This window comes from Mytilus californianus, unplaced genomic scaffold (genome assembly GCF_021869535.1).
Source record: "Mytilus californianus isolate M0D057914Y unplaced genomic scaffold, xbMytCali1.0.p SCAF_14, whole genome shotgun sequence".
Classification (NCBI taxonomy): domain Eukaryota; kingdom Metazoa; phylum Mollusca; class Bivalvia; order Mytilida; family Mytilidae; genus Mytilus; species Mytilus californianus.
The window spans coordinates 23,053,532-23,077,958 of record NW_026262626.1 but is presented as its reverse complement, the minus strand read 5'-3'; the positions used below and the strand labels follow the sequence as shown (position 1 = coordinate 23,077,958).

The 24,427-nt window shown below is 31.9% G+C and overlaps 1 protein-coding gene across 2 annotated transcripts in view; it reads right to left on the bottom strand.

Annotated features, from left to right (window-relative positions):
- Window positions 1-24,427, bottom strand: part of LOC127724422 (uncharacterized) — a 52,746-nt gene that overhangs the window by 7,283 nt on the left and 21,036 nt on the right. The window contains exons 1-2 of one of the 2 annotated variants that reach the window (XM_052231378.1): window positions 16,586-16,679; window positions 14,689-14,788 (exon numbers count right to left, since the gene is read on the bottom strand). The exons of the other annotated variant lie outside the window; for it this stretch is intronic. Of the exons in view, the coding sequence (XP_052087338.1) occupies window positions 14,689-14,712 (24 nt within the window). The 5' untranslated portion in view covers window positions 14,713-14,788; window positions 16,586-16,679. Of the gene's footprint in view, window positions 1-14,688; window positions 14,789-16,585; window positions 16,680-24,427 lie in introns of those variants that run through there. 2 annotated transcript variants of the gene reach the window in all.

The window sequence follows — 24,427 nt, the reverse complement described above, 5'->3', positions numbered from 1 at the left end:
GGATTTTTATCAATATAAATAAAGTTGGATAGTGGTAAAATTGAACTCCCTAGGGAGGAGGTTTCGTCCGTGTACATTCACGCCAATCATTTTTCATTTTAAGATAATAAGATTAAAATAGATTTTGCAAATTGCTCTGCAACTTTTAAAGGTAGTTGGTTTGAAAAATGTAACAAAAATCCATTGAAGTCACTTTCGAAAAACCATTTTCTCTATGAGATTTGAAAATTGTTATTTTCATGAAATTATATTTTTGATTTCACGAAGATATTGAAACAAATATCAATAAGTTTGTGTTAAAAATGATTTTATTTTGTCAAAAGTTTAAATATATTAAAAGATTTGTAGTTGCTTGTTTTAGAAAACAAAACATATTTCAATCTCATTCTTAAAAGCAAATATTGAAAATGCTGACCTTTAGCATTTTTTCAATTTCACTTACAATATTGAAAAATGAAAAATGCTCTAGTGTGGAGCATTTTTCAATTTGAATTCAAATATTGAAAAATGAAAAATGATCCAACGTGGAGCATTTTTCAATTTGACGTTTGATATTGAAAAATGAAAAATGCTCCAATTTTTTCATTTTTCATTTTGCTGTGCAATATTCAAATTTGAAAAATTTTCATTATTGAAATGTCTAATAATGAGAACGAAATGTAATTTGTTTCAATATAGGCGTTTTAAATGTTTAAATTGTTGACACTTTTTATTAAATGTTTTACTATTTCCGTTTTCTTTTTTCTTGTGTTAGGCGCAATATCTTGAAGATCTTTTTAAGGTGTGTGTGTGTGTGAACTATGTGTGGTATCAACAAATTCCGAACAAGAATGGTACACTGACAAGTACGATAATAACCACAAAAAATCATTCTTTCTTTTTATCTATATATCTAGCTGTCTTTGTAGCTACATGTTTATATCTATCTTTCGATCTATCAATCTGTCATTCATTGTTTCTATCTATCTGTCCATCTATCTGACTTTTGTTTATCTTTGTCTTTTCTTTCTTTGAATTGTCGGGGTTGAAATATTTAATTTAGTTCTCTCGAAGTGCAGAAGTCACTTGCTTACATACATGTACATGTTGTAAGAATGGAAGATCTTTTAGACCATCGATGTTTGATTCAACAAATGATACTTGACGGAAGAACACACCAAGACATTTCTCAACACTTGACTTCTTTAGGAATCAAGCATGTATCAGCGCGAACAATAAGCCGTTTTTGCTCTGAAAATGGAATTACTAGGCGATGCGGAGTAGACGAAGGAGCATTAAACCATATCGTGGCTGAATAGGGATGGGTGTAGATGTTATATTATTCTGATTACTGCGCTAGTATATGTTTTCAAATTTGTATTTTTCTGCATTGTACAGCATTTCCTAATTTTGAATCTGTTTAATGCAAACTTGTTTTTCCCAAGCTTATAATATTCACAATTCTCTGTCGCAGAATATCAAATAAGCATCATCTTATAAAAGAAAATATGAAAGTAATTGCATGCATGTATGTGTGGTAAATGTATATTTCGAAGGACGAATGACTTCTTATTTTTGTTTTTACCGAAAAAAAAATGTAGCAAAGAATATATCATAATTATGGGAATAGTATTTCAACAAACATAAAACAGTTCCCATGAAGTTCTGTTTTATGTACATTCTATTACCCTTTATTCAATATGATTTTACATCTTTAATATGTGAAAGCAAAACGAGTATTATAGGACAAATATGTCGACACAAAAAATGGGTCTCAGTCAGTGACAATCTTCTTTTGAAATAAAAAAAAAAGTATAAAAAAAAAAAAAAAACAGATCGACACAGATCGACACAAACGTATTCCGAACCATATACATCATGTACATGGAACATATACTAGTAGTTACATTTAAAATATGATGTGCGCATAGTGTGTGTTATTTTCAGGTTGGACTCACAAAAGGTCTGAAAATGATGACAGGCCATTTATCAAGCAAAGGAATCAACGTGTCTGAGGCTAGAGTTGGTAAAGCATCGGATCCAGAACTTTTCATAAAGGAAGGGGGGGGGGGGGGGGGCACTGACTGACCTTAGGGAGGCCGCTCCAGTCATGCTTCAGTGATTCCCTATATAATCCCCCCAGCCCCCCCCCCCCCCCCCCCCCCACCCCCCCCCCTTTGACTTAAGTTTGTGATGATTCAAACCTCTTGTTCCTTCTTCTCTGATGGTTAAGTGATGAAACCCCGGCGTTCATAACACTCTCCAAATCACACAATATTTTTAAGATGTAACATGTAAACCAATACAATACAATACAATACAATACAATACAATACAATACAATACAATACAATACAATACAATACAATACAATACAATACAATACAATACAATACAATACAATACAATACAATACAAAACAAAACAAAGTGTTTTATTGCTAATTATGACGCCCAATAATTTGAGCAGTACAATTAAGTTCAATTTCATACAAGTGATTACATATTGATTACATTGATTATTTAAAAATTAAACAAAATCAAGTCTTTTTAACGAAAATAATTTCTACAGGAATAATATACATGATATATATTGTTTTACAATATAATATACTAGTAGATGGACAAACTACCGGAGACTAAACTGTATCTAGAATTAAATTTCTCTCTTTGAATAAAGTACACAATAATAAACTTACTTTTTAAATTATAACATTAGATGACATTAACCATATTAATAATGATTTATTTGGGGGGCTTTAAAAGTTATTTATATACTCAGATCTTTTATTTTCTAAAACTGGACACTGAAGAAGAAAATGAATTTCATCTTCAACTTCAGTGCTGCATAATTTACATAATCTATCCTCTACTCGAAGCCCCTGATTTTAGATTTATTGATTTGTTTTATTTTACTTCCTCATTTACTCCTTTTAAATTAAAATATGAATGCTACCTTTTATAGTTTTATTAGGACATTCATCTACATGTAGGTCACCAACGGAAATACATAGTGTTTCAACTTCTGCAATTTTACACCCCCTCCCCCTCTCCCACCCCAAACTATTTGATTGATTGAAGTTTTTCATCCTACATTCCTTCTGCTTTGGTGACTGTTACCATGATCGGTCATGGATTTTGCGTTTTATTCGGGACATAAAACATCTCTTTTGAATAGCCTTAATTTTTGTTTGCTAGTCAAAAGAAAGGTAAATAGAAAGTTGATATTTTAAAATAGATAAATCTTTTGTCATTGTACAAGCTTCGTGTGTGTGTGTGTGTGTGTGTGTAAAAATCGTCTTCTAGTGAGTCATGTCCCTTTCTTCTTATATATCATTATCTTGGTATCGTTCTTTACTACTCCCAAACGGCATGACAGGGACTTGAACCCTACAAACATTCTAAAACAGTAACTTTCTTTTTCTGTACCTGTCTACTAGTATCCCAAGCTATTAATTTGTATGAATGTATTACAGTTGTGGTTCTTATTCCATTTGCTGTCAGTCATAACTTATTTTTTCATCGTTTTATTAAAATCTTGACCCTGTTTTTTCCCGTTTCTTTTATTGTTTCGATTTTTGGGTTTCCTATAATAATGATGATAACAAACTAAAAGTTATAATTAGTTTATTTCGCTTCCTCTACCTAGTATTTGTTTAGCAACCAACAATCAATCAATCCAGCTCTTAATTATTTGTAACAAACGTATATAATGGTCCTTTTTTATAATTATTATTTTTCTGCAGGGATATTGTTTCATATCATTTTGTAATACGCTTACGGAAATATAATTGTGCAAGGTTTAACTTAATGTAAATGGCAGAAAGTTCATATACTTGGTAGCATACATGTAGCAGTCATTACTCTCCTTTTTATGTGACAATATTTAAGAGTTATGGAACTTTAACCATTGTAGGGTAAAATCAACTGTTTCATACTAATTACTTTCCCCTGAATTATAAATAAAAATCAAACTTTCCTTTCTGTTGTCAGAATAGGAACGAGAATTGGACAAAGAGACAACAACCCGACCAAAAAGCAAAAAACAGCCCAAGGCCACTAGTGGGTCTTCAATACAACGAGAAAATCCAGAAGTCGTGCTACAGTTGGACCCTTTACACAAATGTGTACAAGTTCATCGAAAATGGACGTCACATTAAATTCCGAAACATATTAATAAACGTAAATAAAAAAATATATATACAAAACGAACTAAGGCTACCAGCTTCTTCTTTTTTATTCTATTATAGTACTTAACTTATTTATAAGTAGTTTGTGCAAGCGAATGTACTTCCAGTGTGACTTTCAAAAATAACTTGATAGTTGCTTAAGGTATATCATACTTTTCAAACGATTCGGAAGTTGACATAATATATGTATAGAGACACCTGTCTTCTGTTGAATACAATATAAGTGCTTCGCAAGAGACTTTTGGTTTTGTGTTTAGTTGAGTTGTTATTTCGCTGCCGTGTAAGCGACATCTTTTTCTGTTCATATCAGTATATATCAAATCGTCGTATTGCGATGTAGTAGATAAAAGGTATGAAGAGAATTATAAAGCCATAGTTTTAATAGAGATTCTGCTGAGAATACTAACTTACAGAAAAAAATTGATAAAAAAATTAACTGTCGATATATTTGAAACATAATTGATTGATAATCGTAACAGGTGTCGATAATAAAATTACAGTAATTTTTTTTGTCAAAATCCATTGCAATTGTACTGACTGATTTTGTATGCACAGACACATGATGGTTTATAGGTTGTTGTTCGCTTTAAACTAACTATCACAAACTTCGAGCACGCTTGTATCTGTACTCTGGGTTTAGCCTATTTTTAAAACTTGTTTCTTGGTTTTTATACGCCCGTCTAAGACGAGAAATATTATGGTATACCGTTGTCCGTCCGTCCGTCCGTCGTCCACACTTCGGACAATTAATAAAAAACGCTTCCACCAACTTTGATGAAACTTTGTTGAATTGTTTATATCTATTGACGTAAGCTCCCTTTCGATTTTTATAAATTTCAAATTTTTCGTTTCCATGTTATGAAATGTTATCCTTAAAAAAGGGGGGATTTTCCAGTTTTAAGACAATAATTCAAAAATGCTTCCATCAACTTTAATGAAACTTGGGTGAATTGTTTATATCTATTGACGTATGCTCCCTTTCTATTTTTATAAATTTCAGATTTTACGTTTCCGTGTCATATTTATTTATGCTTAAAAAGGGGGGGATTTTCCAGTTTTCGGACAATCACTCATAAACACTTTCACAAAATTTTATGAAACTTTGGTGAATTGTTTATATCTGTTGACTTAAGCTACCTTTCATTTTTTATAAATTTCAGATTTTACGTTTTTCAGTTATGAATTTTTATATTGAAAAAAGGGGAATTTTTCCAGTTTTTTGGACAATAACCCAAAAACACTTTTACCAACTTTTATGAAACATTTACATTTTTGGAGTTATGCAGTCTTATTCGTAAAAAAATGAGGCTTTTTTTCAGTTTTTCGGATAATAAATCAAAAATGCTTTCAGCAATTTATGATGAAACTATGGTGACTAGTTTATATCTATTAAACTAAGTACCCTTTTGTTTTTTATACAATTTCTGATTTGATGTTGTACAGTTGTGGAATTTTTTCTTCTTACGCTAATCACGTTTTCATAACGACAATACATGCACGATTTATCCAATTGCAACACGATCTTAACACGCTTCTTCTGCGATTATAGAACGCTCTTACATCGATCAGTCTACGACCTTTCCACTTTCATACCGTGATCTAACTACGCTCTCGTCAATAACGTCAACATCATGTTCCATATAAATACTGTTCCATTTAATTCCTTCTAATTGTCATTAATACGTAGAATTCTCGAAAACAACACAGGCATACCACCAAAATATACCAGAACTAGTGGGCATGATGGTAGGAATAGAGGTAGAATCAGAGGAGCCTCTGATACGAATACTGATCCAGTAGACATGTCGGATCAACCAATCTAAACTGAGTCACAACGCGTTGGCTGATCCATCGAGATCAAATGACGATATTTTATTGAACAATAGAGGAAATGGTATAGATGTGTCAAGCATGGTTGTGGTCATCAGACTTTGACCAAATTTCATGGTTCCGTGGTCAAAGTTAAGTTTTTGATATTTGGTCTTTTTTTTCTAACACTATATGCAATATGTCATCTTTATTTGGTGTATGGAAATATTTAATGAAGTGCATGTCAGTCTGGCAGGTTTTATTTGGCCTTGACCTCATTTTCACTGTTCATTGCTCAGTGTTCAGTTTTTTAGTTTTGGTCTGATTTTCTTAAACTATAAGCAATAGGTTAACTATATTTGCTGTATGGAAGAATTGTTAGCTGTACACTTCTGCCGGCCATGGTTCAGATCCTTGACCTTAATTGTATGGTTCATTAGTCAGTGTTTAGTTTTCTCGGTTAAGTCTGTTTCTTAGAAACTATTAGCAATAGGTCAACTATACTTAGTGATTATTGTAAGGTGTACATGTATTTCTTGTTTTGTTTATATGACCTTGACCTCATTTTCTTGGACCATGTTAAGTTTATGTGATAGTTGTAGTAAAGCTTTATATTTAGGACTAGAGGGTGGGCAGGACCTTTTTCGGGACGTCGGGATCGGGTGTTTTAAAGCTCGGGATTTCGGGATTGACCCTTTCGGGATCCGGGATTTCTTTTTTCAAATTCCGAAATGTCGGGATTTAATTTTTATACGCCCGTCAAAATTTTGACGGGACGTATTATGGTATACAAATGTCCGGCGTCCGTCTGTCCGTTCGTCTGTCCGTCCGTCCGTCTGTCCGTCTGTCCGGCGTAAACATGTCGCACCGTAACTTGAGAACGACTCATCCAAACTTCATGAAACGTAATACAGTTGTTCCTTATGATGGTCAAACGATCTGTATACTTTTTGGTGAAAATAAGATTAAAACTTTTTGAGTTACAGGACTTTGTAACTAAAACAAGGGTGTGTTTTTTTTCACATGTCGCGCGGTATCTCGAAAACTATTTATGATACTTGCTTAAAACTTCACACACATCTTAGTTATATTAATCTTAAGATCTGTATAATTTTTGGTGATGATTCAAAATTTTATTTTTGAGTTATCGAGTATTTTGTAAAAAAGGGGGATGGGGTTTTTAACATGTCTCGCCATATCTCAAAATCGATTTATGATTATTGCTTAAAACTTTAAACACTTATTAGTTATATTGATCTTAAAATCTGTATACTTTTTGGTTTTTATTCAAAATTTTATTTTAGGAATATTGAGTTTTTTGTAAAAAAAAAAAAAAAGGGGGGGGGGGGCTTTCACATGTCACGCTGATTCTCAAAAACGATTTATGATAATTGCTTAAAACTTTACACACTTCTTATTTATATTAATCTTAAGATCTGTACAATATTTGGTGTTGATTCATAATTTTATTTTTGAGTTATTGAGTATTTTGTAAAAAAGGGGGGATGGGGTTTTTAACATGTCTCGCCATATCTCAAAATCGATTTTTGCATGATTATTGCTTAAAAATTTACACACTTTTTAGTTATATTAATCTTTATATCTGTATACTTTTTGGTTTTGATTCCAAATTTTGTTTTAGAAATATTGAGTTTTTTGTAAAAAAAAAAAGGGGGGGGGGGGCTTTCACATGTCACGCTGTATCTCCAAAACAATTTATGATTATTGCTTAAGACTTTACACACTTCTAAGTTATATTTATCTTAAGATCTGTATATTTTTTGGTGATGATTCAAAATTTTGGTTTAGAGTTATTATTGAGTTTTTTGTTAAAAAAGGTGGGTTTTCATATGTCACGCTGTATCTCAGAAACTATTTATGATTATTGCACACAAGACGAAGGGCGTATCATGCGCTCATGGCGCAGCTGTTTATTTTTTAATTCGGGAACTCGGGATTTCATGTTTTTAAGCCCGGGATTTCGGGATCAGGACCCATCCGACCCCCTCAACATAATATCAATGATAAGTAAAGAAGGCGAGACATTTCAGCGTTCGCACTCTAGTCGTAAATGAAAAATTTTAAATAATTTGATTAAAATATTTATCGATATTGCCTCTTTGTTGATACTATTATATTTTTTGTAGCTCGTCCGCTCTCATTTTATATTCGTTATGTAAAAAGAAAGTCACAACTGTTTTGTTTTTTTTAACAGGGATCACGAAACTTTAATCCTGTTCCATATCAGGCTGATAATTTTGGGCATAAAATTCATCTTGATCAAAATGAATCTTGCAAGTAGCCCTCGAAGTGGGATATAGAGAGGGGGTGATGTTGAGGTTACAAAAAGGGGATGTTGGATATAGGATTATAAAAATTGAGGTAATGAAATCAAGGGGACAACAAAGGTGGGATCTGGAGAAAAAAAAAGAGAAATTTAGGAAAAGGCGCACACCGAGTCACTCCGACCTCATTCACGTTAATGAAATAAAATTCCATCCGTAATGTCGGAATAAGATTTAAGTGTTCTTCAGACATAATAATTTTGTACCTTCTATTTTTTTTTAAACAGACAATACCCTTTTCTAAAATTGACAATGGAAATGGGGAATGTGTCAAAGAGACAACAACCCAACCATAGAACAGACAACAGCAGAAGGTCACCAATAGGTCACCAATAGGTCTTCAATGCAGCGAGAAACTCCCGCACCCGGAGGCGTCCTTCAGCTTGCCCCTAAACAAATATATATATACTAGTTCAGTGATAATGGACGTCATACTAAACAAATTAAACACAAAAAAACTCAAATTAAAAATAATACAAGACTAATAAAGGCCAGAGGCTCCTGACTTGGGACGAGCGCAAACATGCGGTGGGGTTAAACATGTTTTTTGAGATCTCAACCCTCCCCCTATACCTCTAGCCAATGTAGAAAGGTAAACGCATAACAATACGCACAGTAAAATTCAGTTCAAGAGAAGTCCGAGTCCGATGTCAGAAAAGGTAACAAAAGAAAATAAACAAAATGGCAATTATACATAAATAACAACAGACTACTAGCAGTTACTGACATGCCAGCTCCAGACCACAATTAAACTGATTGTAAGATTATGTCTTCATCATAGGAATATCAGGCAACTCCCGGTAAGGGTTCAATATTAAACAATCATAAAATATTTAAGAGAAGAACATAACCCGTGTCATGCCAACAACTGGTTTTTAAATAAATGTGTTTAATTCCGATGTAAAGACCCTTTAAGTGAATCAATATTAAAGCCAAAATATGCAATCTTTAATGACCTGACAACAGTATCGTAACTATAGCCCTTCTTAATAAGTCTGTTTTAAGGTTTTGTTATCTTCTAATGTTCTTTGTTGTCGTTTGTTGATGTGGTTCATAAGTGTTTCTCGTTCTGTATATAGTTTAGACCGTTGTTTTTCTCGTTTGAATAGTTTTACACTAGTCATTTTGGGTGCACTTTATAGCTTACTGTTCGGTGTGAACCAAGACTCTGTGTTGAAGACCGTACTTTGACCTATAATGGTTTTTATTTTAAAAATTGTGACTTAGAAGGCGAGCTGTCTCATTGGCACTCATACCACATCTTCTTATATCTAGAGAAACGTAAACTATCATCACATTTGAAGTTCATTTTAACTTAAATGCCACCTCACATTCATTCCAAATAATAGAAAATCTGTCTCAAAATGAACAAAGTATTCAGCAATATCAGTGTTGACAACATCAAACCTATTATGACTATACATTTACCAAATAAACCATACTATAAAAATAAAAGACCACATGAACAATTATACACCTAAATCTTCAAAACTTGTCTCCTAAAGACAGTCGTAACTAATTGCACCAAGCACTGACTCAAATGTCTGCTTCATTCCTGATTAGTTTTCCCAAAATAATGTATTTCAGTTAAAAACAGAAAAATTGCTGTAAAATTCAACATCCAACTCGCGGGACCAAAATGTAGCATGAGTAATTTTGATTGAGATTCGGAGATGTGGACCACAGCTTGTTCTAGTTGTAAACAGAGACGATGGATGCCAAATGTTAAAGCTTTATTGGTATCTAAATAGCTTAGTAAATAAAAACCAAAAACAATGAAAATTATATAATTTTATCTAGTTAAGAAATGGAGCATTCAATGACTTCCAAAATAAGTTGTATTTAGATGGAATATGGCATATTCATCAACCTTTTTCAGGGAGACTGGGAAAAGAACAGCTTTCCTATGTGTTGTTTTTATCTTTACACCTTTTCTAGGTTGTCACCGAGGGTATCACCAAACCCGTAGCCAGTGCATGAAAGTACGAAATTTTATGTTAAACAAATTTCCTGTTTCAATATTTTTTTATTTACTTTACATTCAGGTCAACTCTCTCGGCTTCGGGTAAACTATTTAGTCGTTGAGAACTTAGGGCATATTGTTATTGCTTTCAACTATGCATCATCCTTTAGATAGCCACAACATATACGTGTATTTAGGAGCAGACATTGTTATTCACTGATCTACACACAGGCAAATTGTTCAGATCTTATATTCAATGTACATTAACTTTTAAAAGAAGTTTAAAAATGTTTTGCAACGATGCAAATACTAAACTTGATAGTAAAAATAAATATCTTTATTAATGAATTCAACATACCAATATCTATTTGATTTAACAGATATATAGAGAATATTTAGTTAACCTGGATGTAAATAACAAAATAGGGAAATATAAAATTCATGGTTTTAAACAAGGGAAATAACAATTGCATAACAATCCTGCGCCACATCAAATAATTTTGCTGATGCGTTGTTGTTCTCCTATCTTTTCGGGGTAAGGTAATAAATGTGTATATACGGGTTCACATATACACACATGTGTATTATATATTTAAAGCATGAAAACAAAACTTCTAAAGTGTTAACAATGAATGAAAAAATAACTTGATTATCTATTTTTCAATATCTTTGATAAATTTGAAAATGAAAAATGCTCCTCTTTGGAACATTTTTCATTTTGTCAAACGATTACAAAAATTGAAAAATGCTCCACAAAAAAACATTATCATTTTTGAGAAAATTTTCTAAAGACGAAAATTCAACCAATACGGGACATTTTTCATTTTTCAATATTTAAAGGCAAATTGAAAAATGCTCCACGTTGGAGAATTTTTCATTTTTCAATTTTTTAAGGCAAATTGAAAAATGCTTAAGGTTAGCAATTTCAATATTTTGTTCTTTAGAAGGAGATTGAAATGTGTTTTTTTCTTAAACAATCAAATTCGAATGTTTTAATTTATTCAAACTGTTGATAAGATTTAATCTTTTTAAGACAAACTTATTATTACTTTTTATATTATCCTCGTGAAATCAAATAATGTAATCTCATGAAAATTACAAATTTCAAATCTCATAACGAAAATGATTTTTCAGAAGTGACTTCAACAGATAGTTGTTACATTTATCAAACCAATTAACTTTAAAATTTGTAGTGTATTTTGCAAAATCTATTTTTTCAGCTTAAAATGAAAAATGTTTGGCATAAATATACACGGTCTAGGTTTGGTACATAATTCAAGTATAGTTTAAACAAAACGAAGTTTGAGGCATATCAATTTTGAAAATATGCCATCAAATCCTATGTTTTAACCTTTGCAAACAATAGTAGTGCATATGCACTTCCCATTCCAGAATATATTTTTTATAAAATTTCATAGCAGAAGTGTGACAGTTTTAGCCGTAAAAGGATTCCCTATGGGAAATTGCATTGTCTATATTTACCATGTTTAAAAGAGTGAAACCTATATTGAATGAAAAAATAAAAATTGTTAAATTTCATTAAATATAATTCATCTTCAGAGAAATTATTAAATTTAATCAATTATAAAGTTTTGTCAATATTTTATTTAGACAGAGAAAATTTTGAGCCTTACGTATAACCATGATGACTCCACATAAAAGAGAAGCAAATGATACTAAAAGAACATTCAAACTCACAAGTGTAAACTAAACTTACAATGTCATGAAAAGAAAAAAAAGACTACAAGACAAACACAGTATAAAAATACAATATCAAAAACTAAAGACTGAGCATAAATTCACAGTTTACAGTGCTTATTTTAATTTTTACAGTCGTTGAAACTCATTGAGAACATTGGTGTAAGGGTGGTTAGTCTGAATGAAAACACGTTCTTAAGTTGTGTCTCAAAAGCTCTTGTCAAAAATTGCACTAGCCTAGCCATACTAGTACTCAAATTGGCAACGTCTGAACTGTACTCGAATAATTCGGAGCCTGAATTTTCTTCTCAAACATAGTGACACAATTACGATTCGGTAGAGTGCGAGTGTCTCGTGATATCTACAGTAACCGCTTCATTTTGATGATTTCTACAAAATTTAACTTTATTTCTCTGTGCAAAAAAGTATTTTGATACACAGTATTATATCAAACTTATTAGACAACCAACGTGTGTTCTTAGTGGCACATATCTACGGGATGATATTTACAAGTTACAGACTAGATAAAATGCACAGATACCAAACAAACACACAATAATTTCCTTCACTATTGTAGAAACAGAAACAATACAAACACTACGCCAAATACAAGGCAGCACAGCAATATATTGTAAAACAACTTCCATTTTTATTTAACGTTGTCTACTGTAAAGAAATATTAAAATAACTGTTATTTGTTCTTGTCCGTTGAAACCTCTTCGTAACAAATCATAACCTTGAAACTGCATAATTCAATATTCTCAATTAATACGTTGTGTAATGCTAATCCACTTTTAAAATATAAAAACACACCAATGATATGATTTCCGTGATAACAATGGCCGTCATCTGTCTAAATTATATACAGCGGCAAACACTACAAATTTTAATCCCATGCTTTGGTGAACGAATGAAAATTATATTAAGAACCAATGTTGTCAGGATTGTGGTATTCGGTTCAATTAAACTCTCGGCCGTGATAGTACGCATAATTAAAATAGACATTACAATTAAAGCTTAAACACATGTTCACATAAATATATTAAGGGATCAAAAGGCCATGCTTCAATGTCAGTGCAAAAAGCACCACCTCATTTTGTCACAAAGTTGAATATTAGAATTAAAGATAGAGCTGCAGAATACATGTACTTACACACATACCCAACAATACACAGAACATAGAAACGCATGTATTCGTCAGCTGACTTACAACTGTGTGATATTTATTCAAATAAGTTTGGATGTAGTACATACCAAATGATATAATTTGAAGTTCTCGATTTTTTGGACGATGAGTTGATTCAATTTGAGAAATTTTTTTTTTTTTTTCAGTTTATTTCAAAGAGTTAAATTGTTATTGTGATGCTCAGTTTATGCTTGAATGGTTTGATGTGAAACGTTCCATTTATTCTTTATATACTCAATTCTTGAACATTCATAGCACCAACTTCTAACGGCTAATGATAGTCGTAAATAAACGTGAAACAGTGTTTAAATATACATTTATATCACGTTTGCAAATTTTTTAATGGTTGTTACTGTTCGTTCTTCTATGAACGTATTAATTATTTTCCTAATTGAGATAAAACGGGGAAAATTAGAGATCTCAAAAAGCTAGTTAAACACATGCATGTGCCATTTTCTAGACAATAACATCGTCAGCTGTGTGCATGTTGTATATCTTGAGGTGGAATTGAAGTATAAACGAAAAATTATAAAATTTGTTAATACTTTGCCAAAATATAATATATATTGTGATATGTTCAAAAATATAAATAAAGTGATAGGCCATCGAGCTTGTTTCCAAGCTACATATTGTGGAAAAAGGATACATTTTGTATGGGTTAAACAGAGAAAAGGCATAAATATGTAAATGGAAGATAAACTAAATGATAGAACTTTGAAATAGCATACGAAAAGATAGCTCTTATAAAATGCTTTCAGAATATCAAAAATATGGTCAGCGAGCGTTTTTTCATTCTATAAGATAAATAGAAAATTTCCTCTAGATCCTTTTATACATTATGCTGTTTCTGAGTTACTTCCCCTAATACGCTAATTTAAAAAAATGAATCAAGCAAAAATAATCTACCTTTGTCAAAATATTAGTAATAAATGATAAGTTGACATACATATGTTCATTTAAATGAAAATTCTCATTAGTCAATTGCATTCCTGTATCAAATTTTGCTGACCTATTGTGTTTCGCTATTTTACAATCCAAGATTGTGAAAGACACCCATACTACCCTTATGTTATTTATACATTCGTTGGCATTGATAACGGATCTTTAACATCGTCTGGCAAACTCATTTGGAATTTTTCGAGACCCCGACCAATCAAGAACTTGACATATTGTCTACATTTGTTTAAACCAATATGTTACCCTCTACATTTCATTTAGTTCTTTCAGTTGTCTTAATGACGTAAAACCAGCATCGAATTTTTTTCGAATATTAAAATCATGTCTCTTTGTATATTTTTTTTATAGCGAATGTTAGAAAGTCAAATAACATTGTTTGGGTTGGAGAAGATGGATGTAGGGCGTGATGAATTTTGGAGTTGATCGGTTGAAAAACAAATCACATTACTTCAAATCACTTATTTTGTGTTCTTCAGAAATGGCTTTTTTTTTTAGTTTCATATTGGTACCTAATACGCAATCACAACTCTTCTTCTCTTGGATTTCGATGGTTATATTTTACCTTTTCACTTTGATCTTGATTCATCAATTCAGTAGACACTTATCCTAAGGCTCAGGTGAAACATAGACATCGGCAAATAAAACATTAGTTCTGTATTTCCCTAACAATATAAAATGCTTTGAAGAATCAAAGTATAACTAACTCTAATAAACGTTAAGCAATGCCATCTCCATCATTTTGTCGATGTATCTTTTTTTTAATTTTTTAATTTTTCTATTTTAATTATCATGATTATACCCCGAGCGCAAACTTGATACATACACATTTTGAATGCATACTTATTTTTCAGAAGATACACTTTTACAAAAATCATATAGTAGATTTATCAATACACATGTTGTTAATGCTAGATAAATTGTCTGAAGCCATCAACACTGTAACATAATTCAAATAATACAAAATTATATATTATTTAATTTTCAAAATTCATGCATAACGCGTAATTATTTGATAGGTGGACTGTATTGTCAACAATTACCAAGGGTAACTATTATTGTTATAATGGAACCTTAAACACAAAAAAGTGGTTCATCTGCAGCGTCATCTACCAGTGAACTCCGATGTTGTGAGTTCAGCCCCGATCATGGCGAGGTGAACGTGACTTCGATCTTAAATGACAAGGATTGACGTTTTCCTTCTTAAGGTCAGTGGTTTTCTCCGGGCACCCCGTTTTCATCCACCAATTAAAACTAACACACAAAGAGACGAACAAAGCGTAGTATCTACTAATTTTCAAAGCTTTATCATAACTAATACAATCAAACCTGAGTCTAATGACTGTACTGACTACATATCCCTTAACTTTACCTGCGATTTAAAAGATATGGACTATCAGAATTCACATTCCGTGTCGTTTAAATAGATAATTTCAACGATAAAATTTGTATTTTAAGTTAAAATTAATTTCCTGTATAACAATAAAATATATTTTCTTGTCAACATAAAAACAGTAATCAAATCAAATAACCGTAATCACATTTTAAATGCAGCACTGACAATGCTTACATAAAATGTAAACATACACAGCAACATCTTAAATAATTGTTTGCAAGATATAATATCTGTTACTTGTAACATTATCGTCTAGCATAGTGTATTGTGGTAGGTGTAATTGGTAGTATGAAGCATGGCGATAAGTATGAATGTTTGTTGATGAGCGTTTTTATTTTCTGGTGATATAAACATAAGTATAATTTTTGGTTCAGGAATTTGCTATATATTTCAACAAAATTAAATTGTAGAAAATTATAATACAAGTAAACATCAGCCAAAAAAACAATGAACTGGAGACAAAACTATAACACACAGACGAATATACTTTGGACAAATACTGCTTCTTTCAACACCTGGTTTTTAAAGATCCTAGCATAAATACCTTCACAATATTTATTTTAAAAATGTGTTTTTATGAAAAAAAAAAACTCATCATAGATACATACATTGTATATATAGAAAATATATAGCCAAAAATATAGGGGATGAATATTTTTGTCCATGTACTGTAATGTGCTTTAAACATTTTTTTAAAAGTTGATATACACATGTACATTGTAATTATAGTACAGTCTTTGTAAGGAAGACAGATCTCTCCGATTTTTCCGCGAATTTTGACTGTATCAAATTTTGTCAATTGTTGAATGTAATATATACATTTTTAACGTCGCTTTAAAAGAGGAAGATTTAATGTCGTTCGTAGGATTTTCCAATCTCTTACATTAGTGTGATAATAAACCAAAATAAATCATCCGGCTTTTCTGTTTAACATGTTGATCTTCCGCATTGTGTCAACCTTCTTATCATGCCTTATAATGAAATTCTTAACTAAACTTTTATGAAAGAAAACTTTTGATTAACACAAATAATGATTTTTCTCAATTTTACTTGATAAAAAACTTACATTTTGAGATCTTTATTTCCTCAAAACAACTCTTACACACGTTTTAGGAATATATCAACGGGTTTTAAATGATACATAAATAGTTTCATTTCCGTAAGAAAGAGCAATGACTGGAGGGAAGTATTACAATGATGAGACAAAGTTCACATAATTATACTTTATGACAACGAACCGAAACACATATATTTAAAAGTTTGCAATTGAAAATATGTACAGTTACAAAAAAATGCCAATATGACATTGAACAGGTTAAAGCAGATTTTGACAAATATTCAGAAAACACTTACATTGTACAACCTGGATTTGTATTTTAAAGCAAGGCGGAAAAGTGCGCATAACTGTTAAAAGTCTAAAATTATGCGTTCTAGAACTGGTCCTATAATAATCATTAGGATGCAAACATCTATGAAAGCGAAATAAGATATAATGGGTAAAGGATAAACTTTACTTCAAAACCGGTACAAGAATATCTTGAGTGGGACTTTTGGAAGGACAAACATATTAGTATTGATGCACCCACTGCCATGAGTCTCCATAAATACACTGTTAAACATGAAGAAAACTTGACACTTACATAAGAAACTATTATTTAATAGAGTGAGTTAATATAATAAAGTGACTATTAACGTTTAAATAGTCAATTAAGCCCCAATTAATCCCAAAATTCATTGCGACGTCACTACGCGCGTCCTTTTTCGCGATTTTTCATCATTTTTCACGATGTCATCACAATAATGGACGCTGAAAAGCAGGAAAAAAGGAGTTCGAATTGGGATTCATAAGATATAACGTTGCTAAGGCAGTTGGTTGAGAAGAGGTTAAACATTATACACTCAAAACAAATAACAGTCAATCTAAAATAATATTGATAACAGTAACATCAAAACAGTCATTTACAGTTAACAGGGATTTCATTTTAACAGTTAACAGCAGTTTAAATATGTCCAAAACAGTTTAACTGCAGAGAAAACTGAGAAATCTTCACCCCTCTCCACATTTATTAATACATTCAAACTGCAATTGACGTTTTATTTTGATCTAAATTAGTAAACTATGTACACATATTGGGTAGAAGTTAATCTTCAAGATCAGGAAGAAGCTTCTAAAGAAAATGTTTAATTTATTTTTAAATCCAGTATCTGACTGATAAATAGATTTTATTTTTACACATTTCCTTTTAAACAGATTTTTACAATAACTGGTTTTGATATTTTTTTTCTAAAACTACATGACCATAAGATTCCAAATCATCTCAACAGATAGTTAAACATAAAAAATCAACAACTGAAAATCCCTCTCTCTGCAGTCATTTACATTACTTACTTAAACTGAAATATCTATATCTATGAAATTCATTTTTCAGTAATCAAGTTGATTGTTTAATTCATAAATTCAGAAACATAAAAGCCATGGGTTACAAATCCAAGGTTTTTACCTGCATTTCAGGCATTAATTCCTTGCTCTTTTTTGTTCGGTGCTCTACATCGGACCTTATGATGTCCGCAATAAGTTCCAATCCAGCTCTCCCATACCCCTACCGTGCTCGAAGCTCTCGGTACGACAAATCATCGATGGTGAGTAACCTGTCTCGTTATTTTTTCGGCTGCTTTTGAGGTACAAGCCAGCCAGGGACTTTCATGGTTTCCATTTTAAATGTTCTATTAAGAATTATTAGCGGTCCTTCGTTCAATTAAATTTAATAGTGAGTTAATAGACTATTAACGGTAATTGACGTTTGTGCAACGCAAGTAATAGACTATTAGATTTAAGAGTACTTTTAATAGACTATTAAATTTAAGTGTACTTTTAATATACTATTAACTTTAAAAGACGTGTGTGCAACCCAGTCCTGATATTGTGTGATCGGCTTTATTGACGATATATGTATCCGCATAATATGGAATATCATATAAAATTTTCAAGTTACCACAAATTGACAAAAGTTTCATTCCATCACAAGACTTAGTACGTTTTGCAGACTCGATATACTTTAAATGACAATATTATATAGATAAACTGTTTGAGAGAACTTATACGCTCAAAACTTGATCTTGAGATACCGAAACTCGTAGAAGCGTGTGTTTGATATTAAGATTACAACAACAAATGTTATATAATCTGTTGTCTATGGATAACTCATGATTAAAAATCACAAATAAAAAATCTGACTTATCGATTTTAGTTTGGAGTTGTATGTATACGTCGAATTAATTAATATTAAATATTCTTTTTGTTTCTTTTGGCAACCCTAATCAATAGGGATCAGGAACGAACGCACTGTGTCTCAAGCGGTCTGTGAACTAAAAAAAAAGCCTGCAAATCTGCAACATAATATGACTAAAAAAAGCTACATGCAAAACGTAAACAATCGAAAAACTCAAATATCAAGCAAATAATTCCAGAGCAATGGACTGTCTTGCAGCGAGATGAGAGCTTTGTTATTGTTGAATATATCATGTTGACTTTGAATGAAAAACAACAATAAAAGCGTTACTCCTAGTTTTGCTTATTCAGTTTCTCCTCAGTCTCTTGTAAAATGCTTTACTTGATATCAATAAGGTTAAGTCATGTTAGACATTTTTAAACATACGCTTTCTGACTGATTAGGTAAACATTGCTTGCTTAACGTCTAGTGGTAAGTTTTTCATGCATATTCAGAACTAGGAACCATTAACCAATAAAACAATAGGTAGGTAATGCAAAGAAGGCCGACGGGGAAGAGAAAAGGTAATTTGGAATGACACTGGCAATGATGAGTACTCAAGGAGTTGTTTATTAACATGCACCGAGCGTAGCATTCTCTTTCCACGAGGCATCGGAGTAGGCGTACCTTTTCCAGATGGACGTGACTGCGTATTTATGCATCACACACGAATGTTAAACGGACACCCGATGTTCGCAAAAAAGTTTCTGCCGAACAGGGAAAATTCAGGTGATCATACTTCTGTACACCAGTAAATACACTCATCATAGATACTAGGATTAAAATCACGCCAGACGCGCGTTTCGCCTGCAAAAGACTCACCAGTTACACTCGAATCAAAAAAGTTAAAAATGTCAAATAAAGTACGAAGTTGAAGAACATTGAGGACCTCAAATTCCTAAAAGTTTTGCCAAATCAGCTAAGATAATCTATTCCTGAGGTAGAAAATCCTTAGGATTTCGAAAAAAACCAAAGGTTTGTAAATAGTTAAATTTATAATTATGACCATATAAATAATAATTCATGTCAACGAAGAAGTGCTGTCAACTTGGCTGCTGATACCCGCGAGGAAAAAAACCCTTAAGATTTTATCCGATTAAGAATGTGTTTACTTTGACCTATAATTTTTTACTTTTTACACATTGTGACTTGGATGGATAGTTGTCTCATTGGCACTCATACCACATCTTCTTATTTATATTTCTAGTTTTATTACATCTCCAGATGTTAAAAAAACATTGATATTACTACATTGCAGAATTGTTACGAATAAAAGCTAAGTGTTAGACATGGCTAGATTGTATTATTTCCTAATATGCATGTATTTCGTTTACTTTTATTTCTATTTCTTTCTCGTGTGTGTGCTTTGCCTGTAGTAGTTCGTGCAGCTGTGATTACTGTAAAACTGTACACTACTCTTTTTTATTTTATCAATGATGAGTTTATCTTTACTGCGATCCTGTATATATAGTATGCATGTTGTTGTTCATCCGATATTCTTGACTGTTTTGTTATCGCTGTTAGACCAGGAGTAAGCGTTCCCAGCTTCTGTACATGTTGTTAAAAGGAACTATTCTCCTCAAGAGTAAGCATTGCTTTTCTCCATTCTCATTTTTGACTATTGTCTACTTTTGCAACGTAGTCAGCGAATTATTTCCATGCTATTATTTTTGACTATTTACAAGTATTAACAAAAGAAGTCAAGGTATGTTTGATCATCTCCTAAATGCCACTTTCGGAAGTGTACGAGAATTGAATATACAATATATGAAGTTGACCAGGAAACGGAACTTTCGTGGACTTGTGATATTGTTTGGGCTATGGAATCATCGACCATAGGCATATTCAGAATGTTATTCTAAATATCAATAAAGTTAAGTCATGACAGTCCTGTTATTCTTTATTTGTGTTCTCAGTTTGCTGTGACAACTTTGCCATTGCGTTTATATTTTGTTAAATAAAAACAGTCATTGAACGAGATATTCTAGATACAAATATCTAGTTAGAACGGTAGGAAATGCGAACATTCTACGATTTTTTTATAAAGAGATGGGTTGATTTGCTCGTATAATCAGAAATTTATTAATTGTGTAAATACCTTTAGAACATGTTCAGTGAATAAGTGAAAGAGACGAAATTCTTCGTCCATACATGCATGTAACCTTACCTTTATTACAAAGTAAAACATAACTATAGCGCGAGTGAAACATTTGAGATTTATAAGAAAATAAACATTTGACATCATTTCAAATTGAATAATTGGTACATCGACTTGTCAAAAAAGGGTATTCTAATACAATATCAAAAATATTGAACTGAAGGATGACTTTTCAACCTTTTATGCCAAAGCAGATAGGAAGCTAATGAAACACAATCGTCTGATCAACTAAAGTCCTAGCTAAGTTACTTCTACACTTTTTTTTTAATTGCATAGGTTATTCAAAGGCCCCAAAAAATGACAACTGTAAACAATTCAAACGAAATTAACGAATGTACAAACCAAAAAACGAAAAACATATATGATATACAGCAACAAACGACAACAACTGAACTACAGGTTCCTGACAGACACATACAGAATGAGGAGGGATTAGACTTTTTTGCTGCCGCCAAACCCTTACCACTACCCGGGACAGTGGTGTAACAGTACAACATACAAAAAACTATAAAAATCAGTTGAACAAGGCTTAACTTATCAGATCGATACAAATCACAAAAAGCCGTAACAAAAAAGCAATAGACAAAAAAAACAGATCTAAATCTGAGATAACTTGCAGTTAATGACAGGTATTACAAAGCCAAAAACAACTAATAAAAATCATGTATCTAAGACAAAAATATTAATCAGTACACATTCAATGGATTAAGTGTAAAGACGTCATTGATAGTCAGAAAAAAAACCGCCTTGTGCAATGCCAAAATTAAGGTATTGAGAAATTGAAAAACCGTGAATGTACATACGTTCATAGCAATAAAATTCAGTTTGGTTTTAATTTACTGATAACATAATCAATATTTATACCAATAAAAACAGTATTCGAAACTCTAATTACAATGTTGAATTGGCCTTTTAAGAATAAATATGAGTTTGTGCTGTAAATACAACTTTATTCCTCATTTAAGCACACATTTTCGGAAATGTTGGTTTTCATTGATCAACTTCGTGTTGGTCTGGTCTTCAAAATGTTTTGTTCTGAGATCCACTGGCAACTCAGTCTCATTGGACAAAACGTATGTCTAGCGTATCAAAGTATAAGATTTGTATCTTAACAATCTCTTTAACCACTGGTTTGATGTCAACGCTGGTGGACGTTTCGTCTCCGATTGTGTAACCTAAGCTCATTAGTTATTGATATGTCCATTTTTGTAAATTGACCTGATTACAAAATGTTTGATTATTCGAAACACTTAAGATTTTCTACATCTATGCACAGATTGCCTTAAACACATTAGACAAAACTTTTCGGAATTTTTGGCTGTTCATCCTCTTCAATCGCGTTTTTAATATGATTTTCAAACTTTTTTAATTCGAGCGCCACTGGTGAGTCTACGGTGGACAAAACAAACGTCTGGTGAAGAAAGGTATAAACCTTGTATATACGATGAGTTATGTCACAGCGGTGGGAGACATTTGCTTGGGTAGTTATTGTTTCCTGCAGTTTTTAAGGACAGGGTATTTTTTCTCTAGTAAACTTTTCTTTTGTCAATAATATAGTCTATTTTTGAATGGACCATTTGATTTCCTCCTTGGTATCTTCTACCCCTATATATGTATACGTATTAAATCCATTTTACCCGATGTGTTGATACATTTTTGTACAACTATTTTATATTAATAATGCCAATTTTGATTGGCTATTACGAGGGAGTTAATTTACCCTATCCCATGGCTCAGCGGGAGAGCACTTTTTGAATGTCCCCCTCTCGTGCAGTCAAATTAAATACCGATAATTTAAAGAACAATGAACACAATTTTTGTATCAATAAATTGAAAACAATGCTCGAGTTCTAAGTTTTGGCCTCAGAACTTTTTCATAGACTGTCAAAATGAAAATATATATATATTGCTAACTTGTTGTTTTTCTAATAACTATAACTTTGTTATGTACATGACGTCATGGTTAAGTACTTTCAATTCAAAATCTAACAGTAAAAGACAACAATGATAGAACATATAGTATGATAAATTAAATAACACATAGCACAGAGGGTGATAGAGCAGATTAATACCCCTCGAAAAACATTGTCAACCTCGGCTTCGCCTCAGCTAACATTGTTTTCATGGGGTGACAATCTACTCTATCACCCTCCCAGCTATGTTTTTATATAATGTCTTTTTTTCAATGTATCATTTGATTGTCCCCTTGATATCTTCTATCACTATGTACACTTATTTAATTCATTTTACCCGATGTTTTGATACATCTTTGTACAACTCTTATATGTGACCAGCCTTGAGATTTTCAGGCTTATGGAGGTACCAGGGTCAAAATGAGTTCTTTGCATTTTTATGAAGTATACATAGATTCACAACACCCTGACAAGCAATTTTGCTAGATATTTCAAAATAACAGAATAATGGTCATGTTTGTTAGTTTCAATTCTATTTCCAAAATCTCTTTTTTTTCTTCAATTTTTCATATGCATGTTCATCTAGGTTGCTAGATAAAATTTTTGTAAATTGACCTGATTATAAAATGTTTGATTATTCGAAACACTTAAGATTTTCTACATCTATGCACAGATTGCCTTAAACGCATTTGACATAACTTTTTGGAAATTTCGGTTGTTCATCCTCTTCAATCGCGTTTTTAATGTGGTTTTCAAACTCTTTTAATTCGAGCGCCACTGGTGAGTCTAAGGTGGACAAAATACGTGTCTGGTGAAGCAAAGTATAAATCATATATATACGATGAGTTATGTCACAGCGGCGGGGGACATTTGCTAAGGGTAAGTCTTGTTTCCTGCAGTTTATGAAAAGGACAGGGTATATTTTCTCTAGTAAACTTTTCTTTTGTCAATAATATAGTCTATTTTTGAATGGACCATTTGATTTCCTCCTTGGTATCTTCTACCCCTATATATGTATACGTATTAAATCTATTTTACCCGATGTGTTGATACATTTTTGTACAACTATTATATATTAATAATGCCAATTTTGATTGGCTATTACGAGGGAGTTAATTTACCCTATCCCATGGCTCAGCGGGAGAGCACTTTTTGAATATCCCCCTCTCGTGCAGTCAAATCAAATACCGATAATTTAAAGAACAATGAACATAATTTTTGTATAAATAAATTGAAAACAATGCTCGAGTTCTAAGTTTTGGCCTCAGAACTTTTTCATAGACTGTCAAAATGAAAATATATATATATTGCTTAACTTGTTGTTTTTCTAATAACTATAACATTGTTATGTTCATGACGTCATGGTTAAGTACTTTCAATTCAAAATCTAACAGTAAAAGACAACAATGATAGAACATATAGTATGATAAATTAAATAACACATAGCACAGAGGGTGATAGTGCAGATTAATACCCCTCGAAAAACATTGTCAACCTCGGCTTCACCTCAGCTAACATTGTTTTCTTGGGATGACAAACTACTCTATCACCCTCCTAGCTATGTTTTT